This window comes from Convolutriloba macropyga, chromosome 3 (genome assembly GCF_964194025.1).
Source record: "Convolutriloba macropyga chromosome 3, txConMacr16.3, whole genome shotgun sequence".
Classification (NCBI taxonomy): domain Eukaryota; kingdom Metazoa; phylum Xenacoelomorpha; order Acoela; family Convolutidae; genus Convolutriloba; species Convolutriloba macropyga.
The window spans coordinates 33,723,601-33,747,510 of record NC_134470.1 but is presented as its reverse complement, the minus strand read 5'-3'; the positions used below and the strand labels follow the sequence as shown (position 1 = coordinate 33,747,510).

At 36.3% G+C, this 23,910-nt stretch overlaps 1 protein-coding gene across 1 annotated transcript; it reads left to right on the top strand.

The window, feature by feature from the left end:
• The first annotated feature begins 5,258 nt into the window (after positions 1-5,258).
• On the top strand, positions 5,259-22,420 carry LOC142337022 (uncharacterized). The gene is made up of 4 exons (XM_075386055.1): positions 5,259-5,457; positions 11,324-11,740; positions 19,190-19,803; positions 21,860-22,420. The coding sequence occupies exons 1-4, from the start codon at positions 5,415-5,417 to the stop codon at positions 22,277-22,279; spliced, it is 1,494 nt and encodes a 497-aa protein (XP_075242170.1). The 5' UTR covers positions 5,259-5,414; the 3' UTR covers positions 22,280-22,420.
• Positions 22,421-23,910: the final 1,490 nt, after the last annotated feature.

Here is a 23,910-nt window from a genome sequence, read left to right as displayed (position 1 = left end):
ACATCGATGCGTTTCTGGACTTTGTGCCCATTCAATCAGTGGTCAGAAATCCCAACGGAGAGGCTTCCAGAGTGGTAGGCAGAGGCTGTGTGAGGATCAGCATACGCTCAAACAAAGGGGAATTCCAATGCGAACTCAAAAATGATCTGTGTGTGCCGGACTATTCTTCAAACCTCCTATCAGTCTCAAGATGCACGGAGTGGGGACATAGCTTCACTTTCGAGAGAGGAAACAGCTGCATGAAACTCCAGAAGGGAACTCGGGTAAAACTAACACAAGAAAATAATTTGTTTTACTTACCCTGCAGCGTTCTAGAATTCAAGATGAGTTCCAACAGCGTGAAACTTGACAGTGCAAGGAAGTGGCACAGACGATTGGGTCATTTGAATCAAGCAGATGTGGTCAGGAATGCACCAGAGACAGTGGGGGAACTCGATGATGTATGCAATGTGTGTGCATTGGCCAAGATCACAAAGACTCCAGTACCAAGAGTGGCAGAGACCCAAGCAGAAGAGAAGCTGGAGAGGGTGTTCACAGACGTGATGGGACCTTTCAGAGTAGAGTCACTGTCAGGGTTCCGGTTCTGCATTGTGTTTGCAGACCAGTACACGAAGTTTGTGTTTGTGGACTTGCTTAAGCCAAAGAGTGAAGCACTGGCCAGCCTGAAGAAATTTGTTCTCAGTGTGGGGACGCCCAAGAAGCTGAGGCAAGACAATGCGAAGGAGTTTCTCTCAGAGCAGTTCGAGACGTACTGCTTAGATGCAGGCATTCTACAGGAGAAGACCATACCAGAGACGCCACAACAGAATGGGTTAGCTGAGAGGTGCAACAGGACACTGCTGGAGATGGCAAGATGTTTGCTCATTGACTCAGGACTTCCAAAGATGATGTGGGGAGCAGCAATTCTTCACGCAGCAAGGATCAGAAACTTGGTTGTGAGACGAGGAGAAGAAAAATGCCCAGCAGAGCTGATGAGAGGTATAAAACCTAAGCTTTCAATTATTAAATTATCTATTTTTGGTTGCACAGTCTTCATGAGGAAGAGGGACAGAGAAGTCAGCAAACTTGAACCCAAGGCACTGGAAGGAAAGTTTGTGGGTTACACTGAAGGAGAAAACGGATACCTGGTGTACATACCCAACACACGCAAGGTGATGGCAGTTCGAGATGTGATCATCAAGGAGTCTGAAGTGGGCTCAATCCCTGACAACAAAGAAACGGCGGACCTACTAGATGATGGGTTGGAACTGGGAATCTGGCACCCAGATGATGGTCATCAAGACGATGACAACAGAGAACGACAGGACACATCTACTGCAATAAAGGAGGAGTGGCATGACGCAGGGAGCGTGAATACACAAGAAACAACACTGAGACAAGAGGCCTCGGATGTTGAAGAAACAGCACTAGATGAAGGATATAATGCAACAAGAGGGAGTCACAGAGACTCAGAGTCACTAGAAGACAGTGACACAGAAGACTTCTCACAGTTAGAGACAGTTGGCTTCAATGAAGATTCACTGGAACACGCGGACAGAGCAGAGCCCAGACGAGGGACACGAGCAAGGAATGTTCCGCAATTTTTTGGAGAAGTCAGGACCCATCTTGCTGTGACTGAGGGCGACTATGTGGAACCCAAAACAGTCTACGAAGCCAAGCAAGGTGACGATTGGGACCAGTGGCACCGGGCAATGAAGGACGAGGTCAAGGCACTCCAAGACAACGAGACTTGGAACCTAGTGAGACCACCCACAGACAGGGACGTCATACCGGGCAAATGGGTTTACAAAGTGAAATTGGGACCCAGTGGTCAAGTGGACAAATACAAAGCGCGCTATGTGGCGAAAGGCTTCAAACAAGTGGAAGGACTGGACTACTTTGAGACTTTTGCGCCTACCTGCAAACCAGAGACATTCAGGATTCTACTTCAACTATCAGCGAAGCAGGGCCATGTGATGCACCAATTTGATGTCAAGACTGCTTTCCTGCACTCACCAATCGAGGAAGAAGTGTATCTGGAACAGCCACAGGAGTTTGTAAAACGCGGATCAGATGGGGAGAAGTTAGTATGTCGACTAAATAAATCAATTTATGGTTTGAAACAGGCTGCTAACAACTGGTACAAAGAGCTGGCAAACTTCCTACTGAGACAGGGGTTCACCAGAAGCAGGAACGATCACTGCTTGTTCGTAAGATCAGAAGCAGAGTATCACACCTTCATCTTGGTCTGGGTTGACGACATCATAGTAGCATCAGGAAGTATGACAGTGGTCTCTGATGTCAAGAAGGTACTAGAAGCAACCCTTCACATGGAAGACAGAGGGAGACTACACTGGTTTCTGGGTCTAAGATTCAGACGAGAAGAGGGCAAAGTCACAGTCGACCAAGAACGCTACATAGAAACAATGCTTGAGCGGTTTCAAATTGATCAATGCAAACCCTCAAGAACTCCAGCTGATTTGAATTTGAAACTTCAGACAGCACAGAACGGAGACGAAGAAGTGGACCAGAGGATCTGCAGAAGTTTGGTTCGATCACTTCTGTATCTGGCCAAACAGACGAGGCCAGATATCATGTTCACAGTCAACATTCTGTCCAGACACATGAATGCACCTACCAATCAACACTGGATGTGCGGAAAACGACTTCTGCGATATCTTCAAGGTTCAAAAGGTTTAAAACTTACCTACACAAAAGAGGCTAGTTATGATTTAGTGGGGGAAAGTGATGCAGACTGGTCTGGAGACGTGAACGACAGAAAATCAACAACGGGCTATTACTTCAAGCTCAACGGACGTGGCGCAGCACTCAGCTGGGGTGTCAAGAAGCAGGCCACAGTTGCTCTTTCTTCATCAGAAGCAGAATATCAGGGCATGGCAGCAGCAGTTCAAGAAGCACTCTACCTGAAACAACTTCTAGAGGATTTTGGCATCCAACAGAAACGTCCAATAGCAATTGGAGAAGACAACCAAAGTTGTATCAGACTCTGCCAAAACCCAGTCATGCACAAAAGGAGCAAGCACATCGAAACAAAGTTTCACTTCATCCGGGACAAGACGGAGGATGGGACTATTTCAATTCATTACGTCCCTACAGACAAAATGGCAGCGGACATCTTCACAAAGTCCTTACCCGTTTCGAAAGTGGAAACATTCAGAGCAGTTTTGATGGGAACAGACTCTACGCAATCAGCTCAAGTCTGAGTGGGGGTGTTAGAATATTGTTCAAACTATAGTCTTAAACTTAGTGAGAATTAGAAAGAAAGTTTGACTTACCAGATTAGAAAGACAAGCAATATGATTTTGATCAAAGAAATTATATAAATGAATCGTCAAGAAATGGTGCTGAGAATCAATATTCGGTTCAAATTGGTGAATCTAGATAACTATTATTAGAGTTAGATTAAGTGATGTAAAATCTTCCCAGCATGTATTAAATGATGATGATATCTCCCGAAGTGTGAATGAATTCTCAGAAAAGTGCAAATGCATTCCATTTATGGTTCCCTTTGCGACTGATTTGCAGAAGCAAACCATATTGGGTAACCTTTGCGACCCCCACTATAAATCACGGTGCTAAGATTAGTTTTGTATCTTGACTTTTTCACACTGATAATGGGTATATATACAGCTGATTTTTGAGTCCTTTTTCATCCCCAAATTCAAATCACCATCTTGATCTAATAATCAGATCTCTCCTGTAAATCTCTAAATTCTACTGTAAAATATCATTTTGTTATTCTCTCATATTTGAGAAATTAATTCTTTTACTTAGTTAAAAACGCCTTTTATTCCGCTTGCGAAAGTCCATAACCCAACACAACTAATCCCAACTAGTATAATGAAATACACAAGAATTTGAGCGCTAGAAAGTTCATGGATCGCAAAAGTTGGCAAACATAATACAAATGTTCATATTTTTTTAGAAAATTTGAGGAATTAGTTTTCACTTCGCTGTATTTTAAAACTGCTCTTCGAAGTATTCTTATCCAGTTTGTGTGCGTTTCTGTAAATAAAAACGTCGAACGCAGAATAAGTTGTAAACAACACTTTGCCTCTGTTTTGGATGTTTTTTCTCCAATAATTGTAGAAAATGCTGAAACTGCAAAAATCACACTTTGATAACTGGATGAAAGGCACCCTTTTTAACCAATATATTTGTCAGACACTTTTAAATATTTTGCACGTATTAATAAGGCCCATCACAAACATCGCCCTCTGATATCTATATTTGGAAAGATTAATGTCTTAAAATGTTATGACGAAACTATATGCAACGCATCAATATTAGTCAGGGTATGAACTCACGAAACTCTGGACATACTCGAAACGCAGAAAGAACGCACGGAACATCTTGAACGCACAAAAGTCTGGACATAGGCACTTTTGAAGGCACAAAAGTCTGGATATGCGAACGTTGCAACGCGCAAAGAACGTCGCCTGAGTTTGTAAGTTTTATATTTTTAAGGCCATGAGTTGTTTCAGGATGCAAAGAACGTAAACCTGAGCAACTTGAAGCCGACTATTCGACGTTGAAACTTTTTTTCCAAATTGAAAGCGGTAGAAATTATTTGAGTTACCATCACAAAGGTACTTAAAGCGCTTAAATTACGAATGGGAATATAGCGATATAAACCAATTAAAGGAAGCTCAATTCCTGAAATTAGGTCAGATGTTTAATAAAAAGAGGCCTCGATTTAGGCGCTCGCACTCCTAGTTGTTGATCAAATATCGGAACACGTCTTTTGCTAATTATTTAGGAAAATTTGAAACAAATTTCGCTGAGCTTGGTGATTTAATATCCTCGTCAGATTTAGAGCCTTCTGAGGAAACACAAATTAATTTTAATTGGTTTGCTGCTCAGACTCTTGTTTTTCTAACAAGTTTTGACTGATGTATACATAATCAATGTTGCAACAAAAATCGATAGTGTAGACACAACTATTAAAAGTGACTCTCTTCATCTTTGTTTTCTTCAACGCAATGAGCTTGGCGCTTAAAAGAAAGCAAACTCACATAAGAAGGCGTCTTTCAATAAGCTAAATTTATTTTTAGTTGTAGCACAGAAAAAAATTTACAAAACTCCTCTAGATAACAGTTTTTCCATCATTTCAGTTCTTTTTGTGCCGAGCGCAATTTCTATGCGCATTTTTCAAACCTTTGGGAGTGGGTGTTTTTCACATGCAGCAAACACAAAAACTCGCATTTGTTTCCTGTTTTGTTTTCGCCTCGTTTTAGGCTTTTGAGAAGGCAGGCCTTTTTTGCCTTAAACGTGTTTACCTATACAGTATATTTTCTACCTTTTTAAAATGTTAATGTTTACGGGTAAAAATGCTGCTGTTTTATTTTGTTGTCTCTTATTTTGACTGGTGCAGTAATATTATGCGCTTTGAATAGAAAAAGGTGTTTTCCGGGATGAAAATTAGCACCTATCAAGATTTTTGTCTTTGTTGCAAAGGTAAGTGCAAATCTCATTAGCTAATGAAATTCTTCATTCGATCAAACATTAATTAATCAGGCTGTTTCCATATTTTATACCGTGCAATTTCATTAAACAAGAGCCTTACTGTCGTTATTCTACAATGAAAAAGATTCTGACCTGTTAACGGAATGACCAATAATTAAGATCGTATTTGCAAAATATTTTGAGATTCATTACAATTGTGGGTTCTGCGTAATCACAGGGAAAGAGCGTTAGGACGCAGCACCCTGTTCTCAGCTGCCCTTTCGCAATCAGCTTTGTTTTTTTTGCATTCAAAAGTTTCAGGTGTCATCATTGAAGATAAGATTCGTTAAAATGTTGTTAATCTAAAGCTAAGATTACGTGAGAGCTCATACTTAACTGGACAGCTTCGTGCAGGTAGGGAATAGAACTCTCAAGCATTAGCTTTTGAGACACAAAACTTACTGCCCGACTATCAAGCCATATTAACATTTATTAGAGTTATTAATGCTGCTGCGCCTTAGTTGAGAAGAGTGAACAACAACGGCGTAAGAAATGTTGCGTTTGTTAGGTTTTGAACGTCGATATGATAGGAAAACGACGATATCATCAGTCTAGGGTGTTGGAAAGCTTCGGTCTGTTCAGTTTTGAAAAGTTGAGCTGAGTTTGGAAATGCAAGAAATTTTGTTTTGTTTTGTTTAAAAAAGTTCGCATGTTTGGTTTCAAACGTGGGAAAACTGTCGATAAATTAAGTCGAAATTGTAAGGAATTGTCGTATTTTACAGACTAATTTAAGTTCACCTTTTATAATGTAGGCAAACGTAACAATAGGGCTCTATTCGCAAGAGTTCGCACATTTTTTCACGCAGAAAATACTTTGAGAATGTGCAAATTCTTCTTTGGCATGATGACAAAAAGTGGGACAAGGATAAATTTATTATTTGTTTTTGAATTTTAAAAGTGTAGCATTGAATTTTGGAATGTTGATGGGGATTCCGTTTTTCATTTCACAATCACGGATTGTGGAATGGGATATGGGAAATATAGGAAATGGAATGCAGGAACATTTTCCCGCTTTAATTTCAAGATCTGATGGTTTAAGTTGAAATTGGTTCTGCGCCCTGCTCCTTGGTCGAGACAAACATTCATGACAAACATTTTGCGAACAAAGTGTCCCCCCTCGTTGGGTGACCTTCACTATGAATACCATTTCCATCTACTTGGTGAGATGACATTCTTCAGTTTCTAATGACATTGATTTTTGAGTCTTATGAAAGTGGATTTCTTGCAATTACCGTTTAGGCCGTCCCTCTCATACGGGTCACTGAGAGTGCTTGAGCCAATTAACTGTTCGCTAGTGATAAAACAACTGACTGACTCAAAACCTAGTTGCACATTTTTAAAGCCTAATTCGCGACTTTTCTGCATGCTTTGATCATACTTAATCTCTTCGGCATTTGCATTACCAAAACGACACCTCCTCGCCGAATCTGAAACATCATTGGGTAAGGCCACAGAAAAAAGTTATGGTAATGTCGAATTTAGCTTATTTTCCGTCAGACTAAACCAGAACACGTCGACTAGAAATGGGCAAAAGGGGCAAAGTTTATTAAAACATTGCTTTTTTTAAAAAGAATTAAAGAACTGATTAGAAACATTACGCATCAAATGAAATCAACGAGAGAGGCTTTTATACCTCAATAGAGAGCTACTGAGGCCTCTCATTAACCTGGATATGTCATACGACTACAAAAAAAACGATAAGTACAGGCAAAAACTAAAAATTTGCAGGAAAAAAATATGCACGAAAACGATGTCCCCGCAATCAATTAAATATTAAGCTGATCAATAAAAACAAAAAAATATTCGTCTGCAATTTTGAAGGTAACAAAATTTGTAAATCAAATGACGCCCAATATTGTGATGCTGTGAAAAGAGAACAAAAACTTACAAAAAAGGGGCAAATAAGCAAAAGTCACGAAAACTGGTTTTATGAAAACTGGTTGTACCAAGAAGAAAGACCATTTGAGAAAAATAAAACCGTTATGAGGAGCAAATGGTCTTTCATTAGATAATAGATGTCATTTGTATATAGAGATGCTCAGCTACGATTTAACAGAAATAAAATTGGCAGATCTCAAAAATTTATCTCTGTTTTTATTTAAACAAATATTTTCAAAATTCATAGCCAACAAAATCTTTCGACTGAAAGAGTAGACAGTTTGTCTTGGAACTACTCGGGAAAAAAATTGCAACTGTTATTAATGAGAATAAATCTTAAGACTGTAAAATAACACTAAATAAAAGCTGACCTAATAAATTTCACAAACAACTTTACGAAACCAGAGTTTTGAAGCCACTAAATTTATAAGATATTAGCCGCGAGAAAATAACATCTTCATTTGCGTCTCCGTTAACCATCATAACTTCTTTTTGTATAACGACTATGACAAAATGACAACAAAAAAAATGACAACAAAAACTGAAAAGTATCTAAACTTCACAAAATTCTTCTGAAACGAATTGTCTAAGTCCTGAAGACATAATTTAAAACGTTTAAAAAACAGAAAAATATTTGTTTGATTTAAAAAAAACATTAAAAAGAGCTTCAAATGATGAGGCTAATTTACAAAAATGATGCAACATTGTAAAATACAAAAAAAACGCAAACCAGAACAAAAAAGGATAAGTTGAAGAATACTAATACTCTTTTTTCACAAATTTAATTCGAAAGTCAAAACAAGCATTAGATATTTACCGATATCAGTTATTATATTCATTTGTTTATATATAGTTGGCCACTGAGACCTTTAGTTACACAATATCTGACATATGACAACAAAAAATAACAACAAATAATGAAAAAACTATATCAATTTCTGCAAGAGAACAGTGTCGCACTCTTTCAAACCATATGTTTTGAAAACAAAAAACTTGTTCAGTTTCAAATGTTGTTAAGTTTTTTTGAGTTAGATTTTTAAATAAAGTTACAATTTACAAAAAAAAAACAAAAACAACAGCAAAAATGGAAAATTATGCACAAAAATCAGATAATTTGGTATGAAAACTCGTAGTAACAAAAGCAAGAAAACCTTCAGTCCAAACAATCGGCCAAAAAATTAGTTTATTTTCTATACGGAGAAAAGATTGACCTGTAGTTATTGAGAATAAACAAATTGTTGGCTAAAATAATATAAAAAGTTGACAAGTTCAAAATTTCATAGAAATTTCCCTAAAACAAATACATTCAATAACATAAGAGACATTAGGTAACAACCGAAAGAACAAAAAAACGTTTCACTTGCACCTCTTGAGGAAGAAATTTAGATCTTTGAGTGGTTAAACTTAAAAATCAGACTGTCAAAAGAATAACAATTGAAGGCAGAAGACAAGAACTCAGTTAAATCTTACTAAAACTCTTCCTCAAAAACCCTTTGTTCATTGAAAACAAACTGTATCTACATTGGGCCTCAAATTGGCGTAAATTGGAACTGTCACTAACAGAGCCGTGAAAAAAAAATATTACCTGTAATTAACATTAAAAAAGCAAAAGCAAAATATTTTGAAAAAAGGCAGCATCAAAAAAAAACAATACAGCCTCTGATTGTAAGAATCTATCATATTGTCAAACCTCTCCCTGATTTTAACGCGCGCCGAGCAAACCGACCAAGTGTTCTAAGTGTTTGCGAATTAGACTAATTGATTTGTGGAATTCTTCAAATATTGAAATAAAGATGCATTTTGTATATACCAATTGTTGCGTGGAATTCTTCAGATGCTAAAAAAAAACGATGCATTTTGTATAATTATCGAGTTAAATCTGCAAAAAAAGGCAAAGTTATAATTCCAGAAGACTTCATACGACGCCTAATTGAAACTAGTGCTCTTTTTGAGATTAGGGAGTCTGTTTTAAGGTTTTTAGGTCACTAAGTCTGGCAAACTTTAACAAAGTGGACCAAAAAATTATATTTTGTGCCATTTTCGATGAAAAAAAATTGAATTTCGAAAAGTTTATCAAAACTTTTAGCCAAAAAAACCTCAATCAAACAATTCAGCAACGCTCTTCTATCTCTTACGGTAACAACAACATTCTGCCGTTAAAAATTTTAACTTACTTTGAACTATAGCGAAATTGTGCCAAATTTTAGCAAAATTTACTGAAAATGAGAACAAAAACAGTCGAATGTTCACAATACGTTAAACCTCGATAACTCCCTGTAAAAAAAACCGAAAATCGAAAAAATCTTTTTAATTCCGTATTCTACGCTGGACGGGCTTTTCAATGATACCACTCACAATTCACTACGATGAATATATCGATCGGCCAAAATTGACTGAACAAAAAGAACCCAGTTGAGTATATAGTTCCTCCTCCCCACTAAAGTGGGGGTCGGAACAAATAAATGTCTCTAGGCCGCGAGAAACTCTCAGGAATCAAGATCTTAGGAAAGCACACGGATGACAAGTTCGCAATTCAATGAGTCGATAACATTCTCTTACCCGATCATGACTTTATATCATGTCGCCGCGACCGTAGCGAGTTACAAAGTGATCACCAGATGTGCCAAATGTTCCATGCTGGTAATACGGACTCTTTTTGCCATCAAAAAATGCACCGCTTATTCTGTTATTCAAAGCTGTTCTGAAATCATCTGGCATGAATTGCCCGTACTGAGCCCCCAGAGACCATCAGGCCTGATTCAGAAAAAAATCAGGCAAGGTCCCAGGCTTGATTCAGAGTCTGATCACGTCAAATACAAGGCTGCTAAGAGAACACTCCAGAGTTGATCTCTGAGGTTTCTTTTAACAGAGAAAAATCAAGTCTTTGGTCTCTCTGCCAAGAGAAGGTCCAAGTCTTGGGTCACTCTGTGCAGAGTACAACCAAGACTTGGTGACTTCTTGGCAGGCAAGACACAAGACTTGGGATTTCTTTTGGCAGAAAGGATCCAAGACTTGATTTTTTCTGGACAGAGGGTTAGAATGGTGCATTTTCTAGGTTCATGGGCACTTTTAACATCAGTTTGAGTACATGTAGACTTAAGAACGGAATAGAACGCCAAGAATAGTTTTGAGTCAACGAACGAGAGAGTAAGCGAACCTTTTCCTTATTTTAATTTTGGGTTTCAATTAAAGTTGCGAAAGTGACATCATCAATGGTTTCGAAGAATTGCAAGATCTCACTGAGGATCGTTAGGGTAAACGATGTTATCTAATAGTTGTTCCCTTCGGTCTTGTTGACTAGTTTACGCAAGCCTGCTGCTACAAAACTTTACAATTGCAGCACCCAATAATTGAAGTCCACATCCTCTGTTTCTTGTAACCCCGTTATCCACCGCTTTAATTTCCTTTGGTTACCATCGCTCACATTTTTACCTCTGGGTGGCATTTATCGGGGCTAAATTGTCAGTTTGACTCACAATTAACTGTTAACTATCTTTTCCTGTCTGCTAAAATCGAATATCAACTAAACGCAAGGGCAATGCGAATTGTTTGTATTGCTTGAATGCAGGTAATAAATTTTTGTCCGGCTCGTGTTTGAATAAATAAGCTCAACAAATAAAACTTTGGCGGTCTACAAAAATGCGAACAGATATTGAATCAACAAATTTCACTTCTAATTTATGCAAAAAGCAATCTCAAGCAGAACTCTTTAATGGCAAATTAGATGATAGATGTTTTATTTTTAGTGATTTTGAACTACCCGATAATTATTAAAACACGGCTTACGAAGTTTTACCTTGAATATTTTAGTTCGAAGTTGTAAACATTTCTTCTTTCACTAGGTTGCAAATCTACCCTGACCTCACCTCCGCCTCCCCTCCCCCCCCCCCCCCGCCTCGAAGAGAAGTAACTCAATTTGAAATTATCCCCTTATTTGTAGACTTTTCGTTTGAATTTGGAATCGGTGGCGCTCTTGACTTTGGAGAATGCTACGGACGAGGCCGCGCATTGCTCAAAGCCAGATCTCACAAAATCCGCAGAGCACTTGGTGACCTTTTTGGACTGGAAGTTCTATCAGGCGCATTTTTTATCAACCAGATTCAAGCTAACTCAAAATGGACATGGAACTTTATCAATAGGCGGGTCTCAGCTCAAATTTCAAGTACGAGTGACGAATCAACAACATGCAGCGACCTGGATTCTCTTGGAGTGCTGATGGTAGTTTTGAAAACGATGCTCTCGATATTATTTATGACCTTCTACGTGGTCACAATTGTATTTTCATTCATTATTGTTGCAGATATGAAAGAGGTTATCTGTATGGAGAAAAGTCAGGACAATCAATTGACAGCAGAAAGTAAGTTGATCCTTCAATGCAAAGTGACTTTTTAATATGCATGATACGAGCGGCTGTCAAATATTAGGTTAATTTGTAAATATCCGTGAGCGTTTATTGCATTCAGATCATGCGTTTATGTTAAATACCCGGCAAAAATGCCGAAATTGCTACTCATTTCGTAGTGTCTCAGCAATTCTGATAGATAATTGACAAAATGGGCAGGGTGATTGGTTTGTGCGGACAGGCTATTCTGCCGGAACCTCAAAGAAACTGCTTCTACTGTTAGATCTCTTTCCAGAGTCTTGCAGGACTATTGTTTTGAGTTGCAACTCCAAGAAGATGCGTGAAAGCTAGAGCCTAGCAGGATATGAGGTCTTTTTGTGCTTGTGTTGCGAAATAATCAACAATACCGAGATAAGTTAACCTCAAATTAACACATATCAAAAGATATCCTAGAGAATCTCTCCCAGCTGTCGTGCGCGATCTCAGAAGATTCTAACTACATAATACTAGTACAATATTTTTTAAAATCACCTAATCTGGCAAAAATTGACCGTTCAAACTCTTTATAGCATTGATCTCAAACTGCTGATCATATGTATCTCTCAAATGCTCCAGGTATATCAAATTTTAAAAAACATCAGTGTGAAAAACATGCTTAGCTGTGTTATCCCTTAGATTACTATTTTTAATAACAAACCCATCATGTTGTTTATATCAATTAGCATGCTGCAACACAATGCATAGCCTTCTTGTATAAAATTGGTTCTTTGCGGAATCAGTAGGTCTTAAAAAATTTAAGTAAGGGCTTTGGTTCTAAAGGTGCATTTGGTACAAGACAGATTAATGACTAACATTTCAAACAGTCATATTTTTAATGAGTGGTTTGCACAATGATTACATCAGAGACTATGCATAAAATTTCGCTCAACTTGCATTATTCATGTAATATCTTGTGACATCTTGTAACATATCGGGCAAAGTCGGAAGGTTTTGGGGCTAAGAAAACACTAAGAAGAATTAAGTTCGGGGAATGGCTGTAAAAACTGCATCTGATGTTAACAGCTATGTAAAACAAGGAGGCTCGGTAATGTGCATTCGCACATTAAGTTCCGACCCCGCTCATCTACATTTTTCACTTAATTGTCTACCAAATGAGGAAAAGATAGAAAAAACTAACATATCAACATGTCGTTCAACAAACTACTAAAAGAAAAAAAATCTACTCTAGAGGTCCTATGAGACCTCTGGCTACCATAATATGACTACCAGAAAAGACAGCAATAAAAATCAAATGGTTACAAATATTATTTATGACCAAAACTCTTTGTCCATTTTTTGAAAACCACTAATAACCAAATCAAAATGGCATCAGATAAAATTTATAATCAGAAGATTAACCGGCTTTTTCTTGGAACAAAACGTGGGACTCTTCCTCAATGCGACTTGGCGACAAGTCGACTAGAAATAAGCAAAAGGCGCAAAGTTTATTAAAACCTTGCTTTTTTAAAGAATTAAATTCGAACTGATTAAAAACATAACGCATCAAACGAAATCATTGAGAGAGTCTTATATACCACAATAGAGAGCGACTGAGGCCTTTCATTTTCCAAGATAAGTCATACGTCTACAAAAAAAAACGCCAAACACGGGCAAAAACTAAAAATTTGCACGAAAAATTATGCACGAAAACGATGTCCCCCCAATCAATTAAATATTAAGCTGATCACTAAAAACAATAAAAACCTCCAATGTCATTTTTTGAAGGTTACAAAATTTTTAAATTAAATGACGCCCATTATTGTGACACTGTGAAAAGAGAACAAGAACCTACAAAAAAGGGGCATATATGCAAAAATCACGAAAGTTGGTTTTATGAAAATTGGTTGTTCCAAGAAGAAAGACCATTTGGAGAAAAAAAACATAAAAGATACTAAATAAAAGATACTAAATCATAAGACTATAAAATAATAATAAATTTAAGCTGAACTAATAGGTTTCACAAACAACTTTACGAAACCACAGTTTTGAAGCCATTAAATTTATAAGATATTTACCGCAAGAATATAGTATCTTCACTTCTGTCTCCCTATACTATCATAACTTCTTTTTGTAAAACGACTTTTACACAATGACGACAAAAAGAACCACAAAAACTCAAAAGTATCTAAACTTCACAAAATTCTTCTGAAACAAATCGTCTAAGCCCTGAAGACATCATTTAAAACGGTTAAGCAACAGGAAAATTTTTGTTTGATTCAGCAAAACATGAAAAAGAGTAGACATTTTCTCTTGCAACTACTCGGAAATTTAATTGCGATTGTTATGAAAGATACTAAATCATAAGACTATAAAATAATAATAAATTTAAGCTGAACTAATAAGTTTCACAAACAACTTTACGAAACCACAGTTTTGAAGCCATTAAATCTATAAGATATTTACCGCAAGAATATAGTATCTTCACTTCTGTCTCCCTATACTATCATAACTTCTTTTTGTAAAACGACTTTTACACAATGACGACAAAAAGAACCACAAAAACTCAAAAGTATCTAAACTTCACAAAATTCTTCTGAAACAAATCGTCTAAGCCCTGAAGACATCATTTAAAACGGTTAAGCAACAGGAAAATTTTTGTTTGATTCAGCAAAACATGAAAAAGAGTAGACATTTTCTCTTGCAACTACTCGGAAAATTAATTGCGATTGTTATAAAAGATACTAAATCATAAGACTATAAAATAATAATAAATTTAAGCTGAACTAATAAGTTTCACAAACAACTTTACGAAACCACAGTTTTGAAGCCATTAAATTTATAAGATATTTACCGCAAGAATATAGTATCTTCACTTCTGTCTCCCTATAATATCATAACTTCTTTTTGTAAAACGACTTTTACACAATGACGACAAAAAGAACCACAAAAACTCAAAAGTATCTAAACTTCACAAAATTCTTCTGAAACAAATCGTCTAAGCCCTGAAGACATCATTTAAAACGGTTAAGCAACAGGAAAATTTTTGTTTGATTCAGCAAAACATGAAAAAGAGTAGACATTTTCTCTTGCAACTACTCGGAAATTTAATTGCGATTGTTATGAAAGATACTAAATCATAAGACTATAAAATAATAATAAATTTAAGCTGAACTAATAAGTTTCACAAACAACTTTACGAAACCACAGTTTTGAAGCCATTAAATCTATAAGATATTTACCGCAAGAATATAGTATCTTCACTTCTGTCTCCCTATACTATCATAACTTCTTTTTGTAAAACAACTTTTACACAATGACGACAAAAAGAACCACAAAAACTCAAAAGTATCTAAACTTCACAAAATTCTTCCGAAACAAATCGTCTAAGCCCTGAAGACATCATTTAAAACGGTTAAGCAACAGGAAAATTTTTGTTTGATTCAGCAAAACATGAAAAAGAGTAGACATTTTCTCTTGCAACTACTCGGAAAATTAATTGCGATTGTTATAAAAGATACTAAATCATAAGACTATAAAATAATAATAAATTTAAGCTGAACTAATAAGTTTCACAAACAACTTTACGAAACCACAGTTTTGAAGCCATTAAATTTATAAGATATTTACCGCAAGAATATAGTATCTTCACTTCTGTCTCCCTATAATATCATAACTTCTTTTTGTAAAACGACTTTTACACAATGACGACAAAAAGAACCACAAAAACTCAAAAGTATCTAAACTTCACAAAATTCTTCTGAAACAAATCGTCTAAGCCCTGAAGACATCATTTAAAACGGTTAAGCAACAGGAAAATTTTTGTTTGATTCAGCAAAACATGAAAAAGAGTAGACATTTTCTCTTGCAACTACTCGGAAATTTAATTGCGATTGTTATGAAAGATACTAAATCATAAGACTATAAAATAATAATAAATTTAAGCTGAACTAATAAGTTTCACAAACAACTTTACGAAACCACAGTTTTGAAGCCATTAAATCTATAAGATATTTACCGCAAGAATATAGTATCTTCACTTCTGTCTCCCTATACTATCATAACTTCTTTTTGTAAAACGACTTTTACACAATGACGACAAAAAGAACCACAAAAACTCAAAAGTATCTAAACTTCACAAAATTCTTCTGAAACAAATCGTCTAAGCCCTGAAGACATCATTTAAAACGGTTAAGCAACAGGAAAATTTTTGTTTGATTCAGCAAAACATGAAAAAGAGTTCTAAATAATGAGGATGATTTACGAAAATGGAACAACATTGTATAATACGAAAACCAGAACAAAATAGGATAAGTTGAAGAATACTATTACTTTTTTTTTAAATTAAATTCGAAAGTCAAACCAACCATTAGCTATTTACCACTATCTATTATTAAGTTCGTTTATTTATCTAAAGTTGGCCACTGAGACCTGTAATTGCACAAAATTTGGCATATGACAACAAAAATTAACAACAAATGTAGGGCAAAAAAAACTAACAATTTTTGTAAGTGAACGGTGTCGCAGCCCTTAAAAACATATGTTATGAAAACAAAAAATAAGTTCAATTTCAAATGTTAAAGAACTTTGTTCAGTTACATTGTTAACTAATGTTACAATTTACAAAAAAAAAAACAAAAAACAACAGCAGAATGGGAAATGATGCACAAAAATCAGAAAAATTTGTATGAAAACTCGTAGTATCAAAAGCAAGAAAACCTTCTGTTGAAATAATCGGCCACAAAGTTAGGTGTATTCCTTACGGAGGAAATATTAACCCGTACTTACTGAGAATAAACAAAATGTTGACTAAAATAATTTAAAAAATTGACAAGTTAAAAAAATCACAGAAATTTCCTTAAAACAAATACATTCAATAACATAAGAGACATTAGGTAACAACCGAATGAATAGAAAAGAATCACGTCCACCTCTTGAGGAAGAAATTTAAACCTTTGAGTGGTAAAACTTAAAAATCAGACTGCCAAAAGAATAACAATTGGGGGCAAAAGACAAGAATTCAGTTAAATTTTACAAAAACTCTTCCTCAAAGCCATAAAAACCCTTTGGTTCTCTGAAAAAAGGTATCTACACTCAACCTTAAGTTTACTTTAATTGAAGCTGTCATTAACGGAGCCCTGAAAAAATATCGTCAGTTAATAACATTAAAAGAACAAAAGCAAAATATTTTGAAAAAAGGCAACATCAGAATAAAAACCAAAAAGTCTCTGATTCTAAAAATCCAAGATTTTGTCGCACGCCCACCAAACCAACCAAGTGTGCCAAGTGGTTGCAAAATTGACAATTGTTGCGTGGATTTCTTCAAATATTAAAAAAAGAGCGATGCATTTTGTATTATCGAGTTAAATCTCCAAAAACTAGCAAAGTTTTAATTCCAGAAGACTTTTATACGGCGTCTAATTGCAACTAGCGCTCTTTCTGTGGTTAGGGACTCTGTTCTAAGGTTTCTAGGTCACTAAGTCTGGCAAAATTTTTACAAAGTGGACCAATATAGCAAATTTTGTGCCATTTTTGATGAACAAATTTGAATTTTGAAAATTGTATCAAAAGTTTTAGCCAAAAAAAACTTCAATCAAACAATTCCGCAATGCTCTTCCATCTCTATCGGTATCAACAAAACTCTGCCGTTAAAAATTTTAACTTACTTTGAGCTATATTAGCGAAAATGTGCCAAAAATTAGCAAAAATTCCTGAAAATGTGAACAAAAACAATCGAATGTTCACAAAACTTTAAACCTCGATAACTCCCTGCAAAAACCGAAAATCGAAAAAATCTTTTTAATTCCGTATTCTACGCTGGACGGTCTTTTCAGCGATACGACTCACAATTCTCTACGATGAATATATCGATCGGCCTAAATTGACTGAACAAAAAAAACCCAGTTGAGTATATAGTTCCTCCTCCCCAGTAAAGTGGGGGTCGGAACAATAAACCTTTGTTACTTCTGTTTGACTGGTTAAGCATATGTAATAAAAAAGATTTAAAATTTGATGCAAAAATAATCAATCAAATCATTTTGATTTGAAACTTTTTACGAAAAAAGCAGTTGTCATTTATGCGCAATGAACATATCATACAGAGAATATAACCAACACAGGCTCTGGAAGCTCAGCTAAAACGCAGTAACAAAAAATTGTTAATATTTTGAGAGTTTTTAGGAGCATACTGTCTCTCTGCATTAAGTGCCCAATCAATGTCTGCAAAATGGAGTAAACGTACTCGATTTTGTTGGGCGTTTTCACGACACATCTTTTAAGATTAGAGTTTTAAATGTGTGCGGAAACGGGTGATACAGAACTAATTTAATTTAAATTTGCTTCAAATTTGTATATAAGTGCTCTGACTTTTCAGAAAGCGAGTTTTCGGGACAAGCATCGCAACTTGGAACAATCTTTCGTCACTCATTTTTATGTTATAAGACCATATTTCCCACACTATGAGTAACTCATTTCCATGTCATCATTTCCCACGGTTACATTATCTAAATACTTAATTGAAAGAAAGCCCAATCAGAGATTACTTTCAGAAGTTTCAATCTCGATACTATTATTGTATTAAGAAAACAATAAGCGGTTTTACAATTAGCCACAACACCGTTCATAAGAATGACTGAATCCTTGATTTGGGTGTCAAATAAGTATTGATAAAATTTCGGCAAATATTTTAGTCACATTGCACGCTCAGAATGGTGGGATTGGGTTACATGAATATTCGTGACAAAATGGAAGCTTTTTCCATTTTAAGTGACTTATTTTTCCACGTTTTGTGCAACTAAATTCCATCTTTGCATGTTGTGTATGAATGGTGAAAATTAGGCACTTGTTTTTGTCACTCGATTTCATAAAACGCAAAATTTATTGAAATTTTCGCTTTTTTGGACATTGACCACGTAATGTGGAAGTTAAAAAAAATGCTTACTGTGATACTGTAGCAAAAAAACGAAGACCTCAAAATAGCCTGAAACTGTTTTTGTTAAAGTTTTTTCATAAATTTTGTATCGAGCTTTTTACAGTCGGTCATTGATTTTGATCATGGATAGCGTGTTTTTGCAGCCATGATTAATTGCAAACGTTCACAATACTATTTTTACTTTTATAGCTTTCATGAAAATTTTGTGAAAGAGATCCTAATATTCGGACTGAGAGCTATACAAATTTTTCAGAGGCATAATACCATTTTCCGAGAAAAGCTGTTTTTTTAAACTAAATTCTTTTTCTGAACCTCGTTTAGGTAAATTAAGAGAATTTCAGAGTTTTATTTAATTTTTATGAGATGATGTTTTCCGTTTATACGAGAATCAATGTTCAGAGCAAATGTAAATCTTCGTCATAAATCTTTGAGGATTAAACAGAAGCTGCAAATTTAAGTTGGAAACTTTTGTTGTTGAAGATAATCTGCGGTTCAATGACACTGCTTAAAACCAGGCGTTCAGCTCACTAACTAATTTTGTTTTCTTTTGTTTTCAGCTACAACAAATATCACATCTGACGCCACACTCACCGATGTCATCACAGTCGCAGAGGATCACTCAAACTATCACAACCACACTGACCTCCCCAATGAAGATACTAACAACGTTGATCCAAAGATCGTAGACTGTCGAAATTTACCCTCGGAACGTATGTTTCTAGCATACACTTCATTTGCTCTGTTCGCTGTAATTGTGATTATTATTTCACAGATAAAAGTTGTCAGAACTGCTGTCTATGATTTTGTGACCGGAACTGCGATTATAAGTTTGGACTTATTTCCAAAACATCTGTGGCACTGGATGTTCATTGCTCAAATTTTGTTTTTTGTTATCCAGTTTCTGGCTACCATGGCTTTCATTCCACTCGAATATGATACAAATATTGAGGTTGCAATGCACTTCGACTTCCTTTTCTGGACGTTTTTCGCTTTGTTGAACCTCCTCGTGTTCTCGTGTTTCGGTTCCTTTGAGGTTCTGGGAGTAACCTTGAGCGACGTGGACAGATTGACTCACTTCTTTCGGTCGTGTGTGATCACCTTTGGATTGATTTGCGTCAACTCGAGAGGACTGGCTTGTGTGGATCAGCATCCAAACACATGCAACCATCCTGTGAGTGAAATTAGCGTGATCTAGCTTTCATTCCTAGATCCAAACCTCAGAATTTATGAATTGAACGATACCCCCAAAACTTTTCATCTCTAGTCTTTGCCCGGGTCGAGTTTTGGTCAAAAAATAATAAGATTAGCGGTAAATAGCGGTGAAAAAAAAACTTTCACCGCATCCACAGGATTTCTTACAAAAAAGAAACTCCCTTACACGGGTTCGAACCTCTCACCTCCTGCATGTAAACAACTTCTTATTCCACTTCGCCATCTGACAGATACGTCAATGCTATTTCTGTGAATTTAAAATTAGCGTGGTGAATATTTCTAAGATTTGCAATATTAGCGGTGAAAATTTTTTTACCGCATTGTGCTGGTAGCGGAAAAAAATTTTTCTCACCGCATTCTGATGGTAGCGGTGAAAAAAAAATTTACGGCTCAAAAGTCTTTTTTCACCGCATTTATCGCATTGAAGGCAAATCATATACTTTTATTAGTGGCGTGATAGCCGAGAGGTAAGGTGTGTGATTCACACAGCAAGGATTGAGAGTTCAATCCCCTGCCTCCGTGAAGCTATCTTTGTAAGGATGAGCTCTTACTTAAACATAGCTACAGCTAACAGTCTGAAATGTGGGGAAAAATAAGAAAAAGGGCAGCTGTGGCCTGATGCTGTTCCGCTGCAATTACGCAGGAACAAATTCTTTATTTATATGTATTTACTCAATTTCACAGCAAATCTTACATCTTTTAGCGATTTTTAGCAGTGACACCTCAACCCGGGTGAGTTTGGTTTTAAAAATTGAGTCCAAAATAAAAATTGAGTCTAAAATTACCTTAACAATACTTAGAGTGTGAAATTGGAAAACAACGTAGAAATTACAATTCCCACACTTTTTCTTGTATCAAATTAAGAGATATTTACGGAAAACTGACCAAGGACCCACCAAACTTTTCAATTTTAAGTCATACAATGTTGAAAAAAATTTTAAAACCACATTTAACTGCACGGCATCGACAGGAAACTATACGACTATGATCAGACAAAAACAATTGATCAGCTGGAAGTATGAACCGTGTGATGCCGATGAAAAACGTCCATAATCAGATGCTTAGACGATGAGTTAGATCCGATTACTCAAAGTTGTGGTGATTTTTGTGAATTAGTGCTACCGTGATTCGACTTAACAAACGAAAAAATACGCACAGTTACTCTTCGGCAATCCGGGACAGCGGGAAAATGCGCAAAAATGATCAGACTACAAAATAATACATGTTGAATTTCGTCTGCCCAATTATAATTGCTTCTATTTATGTCACTTTTTCTACAAAAGTTACTGAAATTAGTCAGTAAGGAAATTGCGATTGAAATTCCTGATAGGCGGGTCTTTTGTCACGAGATTCTAACTTTATAGCTTGGCTTGTATTAACTTGAGGCCTATGCTGATAAGTTACCTGAGTTTGAGATAGTTAGCGCGTGGTATTAAAGTAAGCAAAATGGAAGACAAATTTTGTGGTTTAAAAAAATGGCTTCATGATCACTCCCCCCAGCCCCCCCCCCCCCCCCCCAATACGTTATGCACCCCCTCCACCCCCCCCCCCTCAGTAGTTAGTACGTTATGGACCCCCCCCCCCCCCCAGTAAACGTGCCACTACAGAGCAAATCATTATGTAAAAATATGTCACGTGCTCCTGGGGGTGCAAATATTATACAACCACTAAGCTGGGGGGGGGGGGCACAAAAGGAAAAGATCTATATGCACATAGCGAGTCCATCTTGTGGGCAATCGAAATAGTTACCGGACAAAATGTGGCAAAATGTGTGTTCCTGGCCGTTTATGGGAGAATATGCCACCCCAACCAATAATTGTCAAATAGTTTTCAACCACCTCGCCTCGTTATATTTAATTAAAACATTTTGATTTAATTGATTGACTATGTCATCAACTGTTGCTCCAAATGATTGATATACACATTCTCCAAGGATATCCGGAGACCCCCAGTCACCAATTTCAACGTGCCGAATATTAGAATTAGCTATATCTTAAAACTTTTCTTTGTTTCAGAGTGGAATAGTCCTCTTCTCTTTGTCGTTGTTCGCGGCAATTGTGGTCTTCATGTTCAGCCTGACTGAAATCGGCGTTTTCATGCTTAGCGGAGCCTCATCTAACTCATGCTGCAATTTCAAGTCACCTCAAACAAACAACAACAATAACCATCCAATTGGCACTACAAATAACAGTAACTACGCTACCAACATCCACGCGTACACCGCATCTGTGGTTCAAGGTCAAACTAACGTGCCCGAAGGCCATCAAAGTTCACAAGCGTCTCTATCTAATGGAGCTGTTAGTTTCAGCACTGCTGCAGAAGCTGTGTCGGTTTCCAATCCCTTCACAAATGGTGATACTGATCAGCAATTGTCAACAATTGCTGATGTTGACAATTCGTACGTCATGGCTAATCGCAACCTCAGATTGAGCTAGACGAAACACTCAATAATCCATTTTTAAATTTGTTTTAACTCACAGCTCCGCAATAGTTACAAAAGAACTATTTTGCTTTCATAGCTCGACAGACAACTACACTATGGTACCAAAAAGCTACAAAACCCCCAAAATTTTTGAAAAGTCCCAATAAACAATTATAAATCATCATTTTGAGTTCAAATCAGTTTTTCAGTAACGCGTCTTTATGTAATAGCTTTTCTAATAATCTAGTAAGCGCATTGCGTCGTTTTTATACAAATTTCGAAAGACAACTGCGTCCATGTCGTTCCAGATTTTCGACAGCTTTTCCTCTAACTTCTCCCAATAACTGGCTGCTTTTGATAATCTCTACTTCAAAATTGCGCACATAAATTTTCAGTTGGCTTCATATCGGTCCTATGTGCTAGCAGTTCCAGAACCTCACACTCTTCCTCTTTGTAGAAATATTTAGCAACCTTTGGTTTATGTACCTTATGTGTATCACACGAGCTATCTTAAGTTACAAACAAAGATCTCGGAAACGCCATATTTTTGCGTAATTTTGCAGAAAACTTCCAAGTAATCTAAAATTTTTGGCTCGTTTGGATATCTACCGAGTTTTTTCCGTCCATATGATTATCTGATTGTGACGCACCCCCAAAAATTAAAGTTATCTCCTGTCCGAATTCAAAATTTTCGGGTCTTTATAACGAATCTTGTTCCAATTCTTCCGAGAACTGGTACAACTCCGTGTAGATGCCTCAAAACATTTACTTTTTCGAGGACGTTTTTGTGCACCAAAATTAAAGATTATGCTGAGTTAAACTTAAAATTTTGTCCATAGAACTTTGACATTTCGAGTCGTACCAACTTAGCGAACAGCAAAAGAAGAATGGAGTTGGACAGTTTTTTTTCAGCCAAAGACGAAAAAATCAGAATGAAGCTTTTTAAACCTCACGTTTTCACAAAATTTTCAATACCTTGGCGGATATCGAGCCTGTCTACCAAATGTTGCGTTTAAGGTGCGCAATTTTTGCTCTACGTAGCTTTTTGGTAAAATAGTGTATCAAAATTGAGCTGCGTTTTTGAAAAATAATTTGACGTAATTAAACAGCCCAACCAAACTTTTTGCAGATACGCTTTAATTCAATTTAAAATTGGCTCATATAGGCAATTAAAAGTTTTTGTTTATCTGAATGTTTATTATTCTCGCCCGAAATTAGTGTTCTATTTTTTCCTTTATATAGCTATGCTACTGAAATTCTATTTAGTCATTATTATTTCACATTCAATTTCGTGTTCCCGTTTTACTTGTAAATTTAAAAAATAAAGCGGACCACAAGATCATTTCTCCGCCGCTAAAGTTTTCAGAATTCTTGAAACTCCAAACCTATTTAAACTCGTCAAAAAGTTTTTTTTCAAAGAAAAAGTGATAATTTTAGTTTTATTATGTCAGCATTATTGAAGGGTTTACATCTAGAAAAGGATTTTTTTTCTACGAAGCAGCAATAGCAAAACTTCAACGTTTTTTGGTAAATTATTCAACACGATCACATTGAAAATATACTTCATCTCACAACCTCAGCCAGGTTGAGGTGCCAGACCGAAAGTCGATATGTCAAGACCGTCCCAGACGGAAAGTGTCTATG

What these genes read in the sequence shown, in the direction of transcription:
- LOC142337022 (XM_075386055.1), top strand. Translation starts at nt 5,415, where the DNA reads ATGAAAATTAGCACCTATCAAGATTTTTGTCTTTGTTGCAAAG. An exon ending in TTTTTGTCTTTGTTGCAAAG is followed by an intron (nt 5,458 to 11,323) that starts GTAAGTGCAAAT and finishes CCTTATTTGTAG; the next exon opens with ACTTTTCGTTTGAATTTGGA. An exon ending in CAAACACATGCAACCATCCT is followed by an intron (nt 19,804 to 21,859) that starts GTGAGTGAAATT and finishes TCTTTGTTTCAG; the next exon opens with AGTGGAATAGTCCTCTTCTC.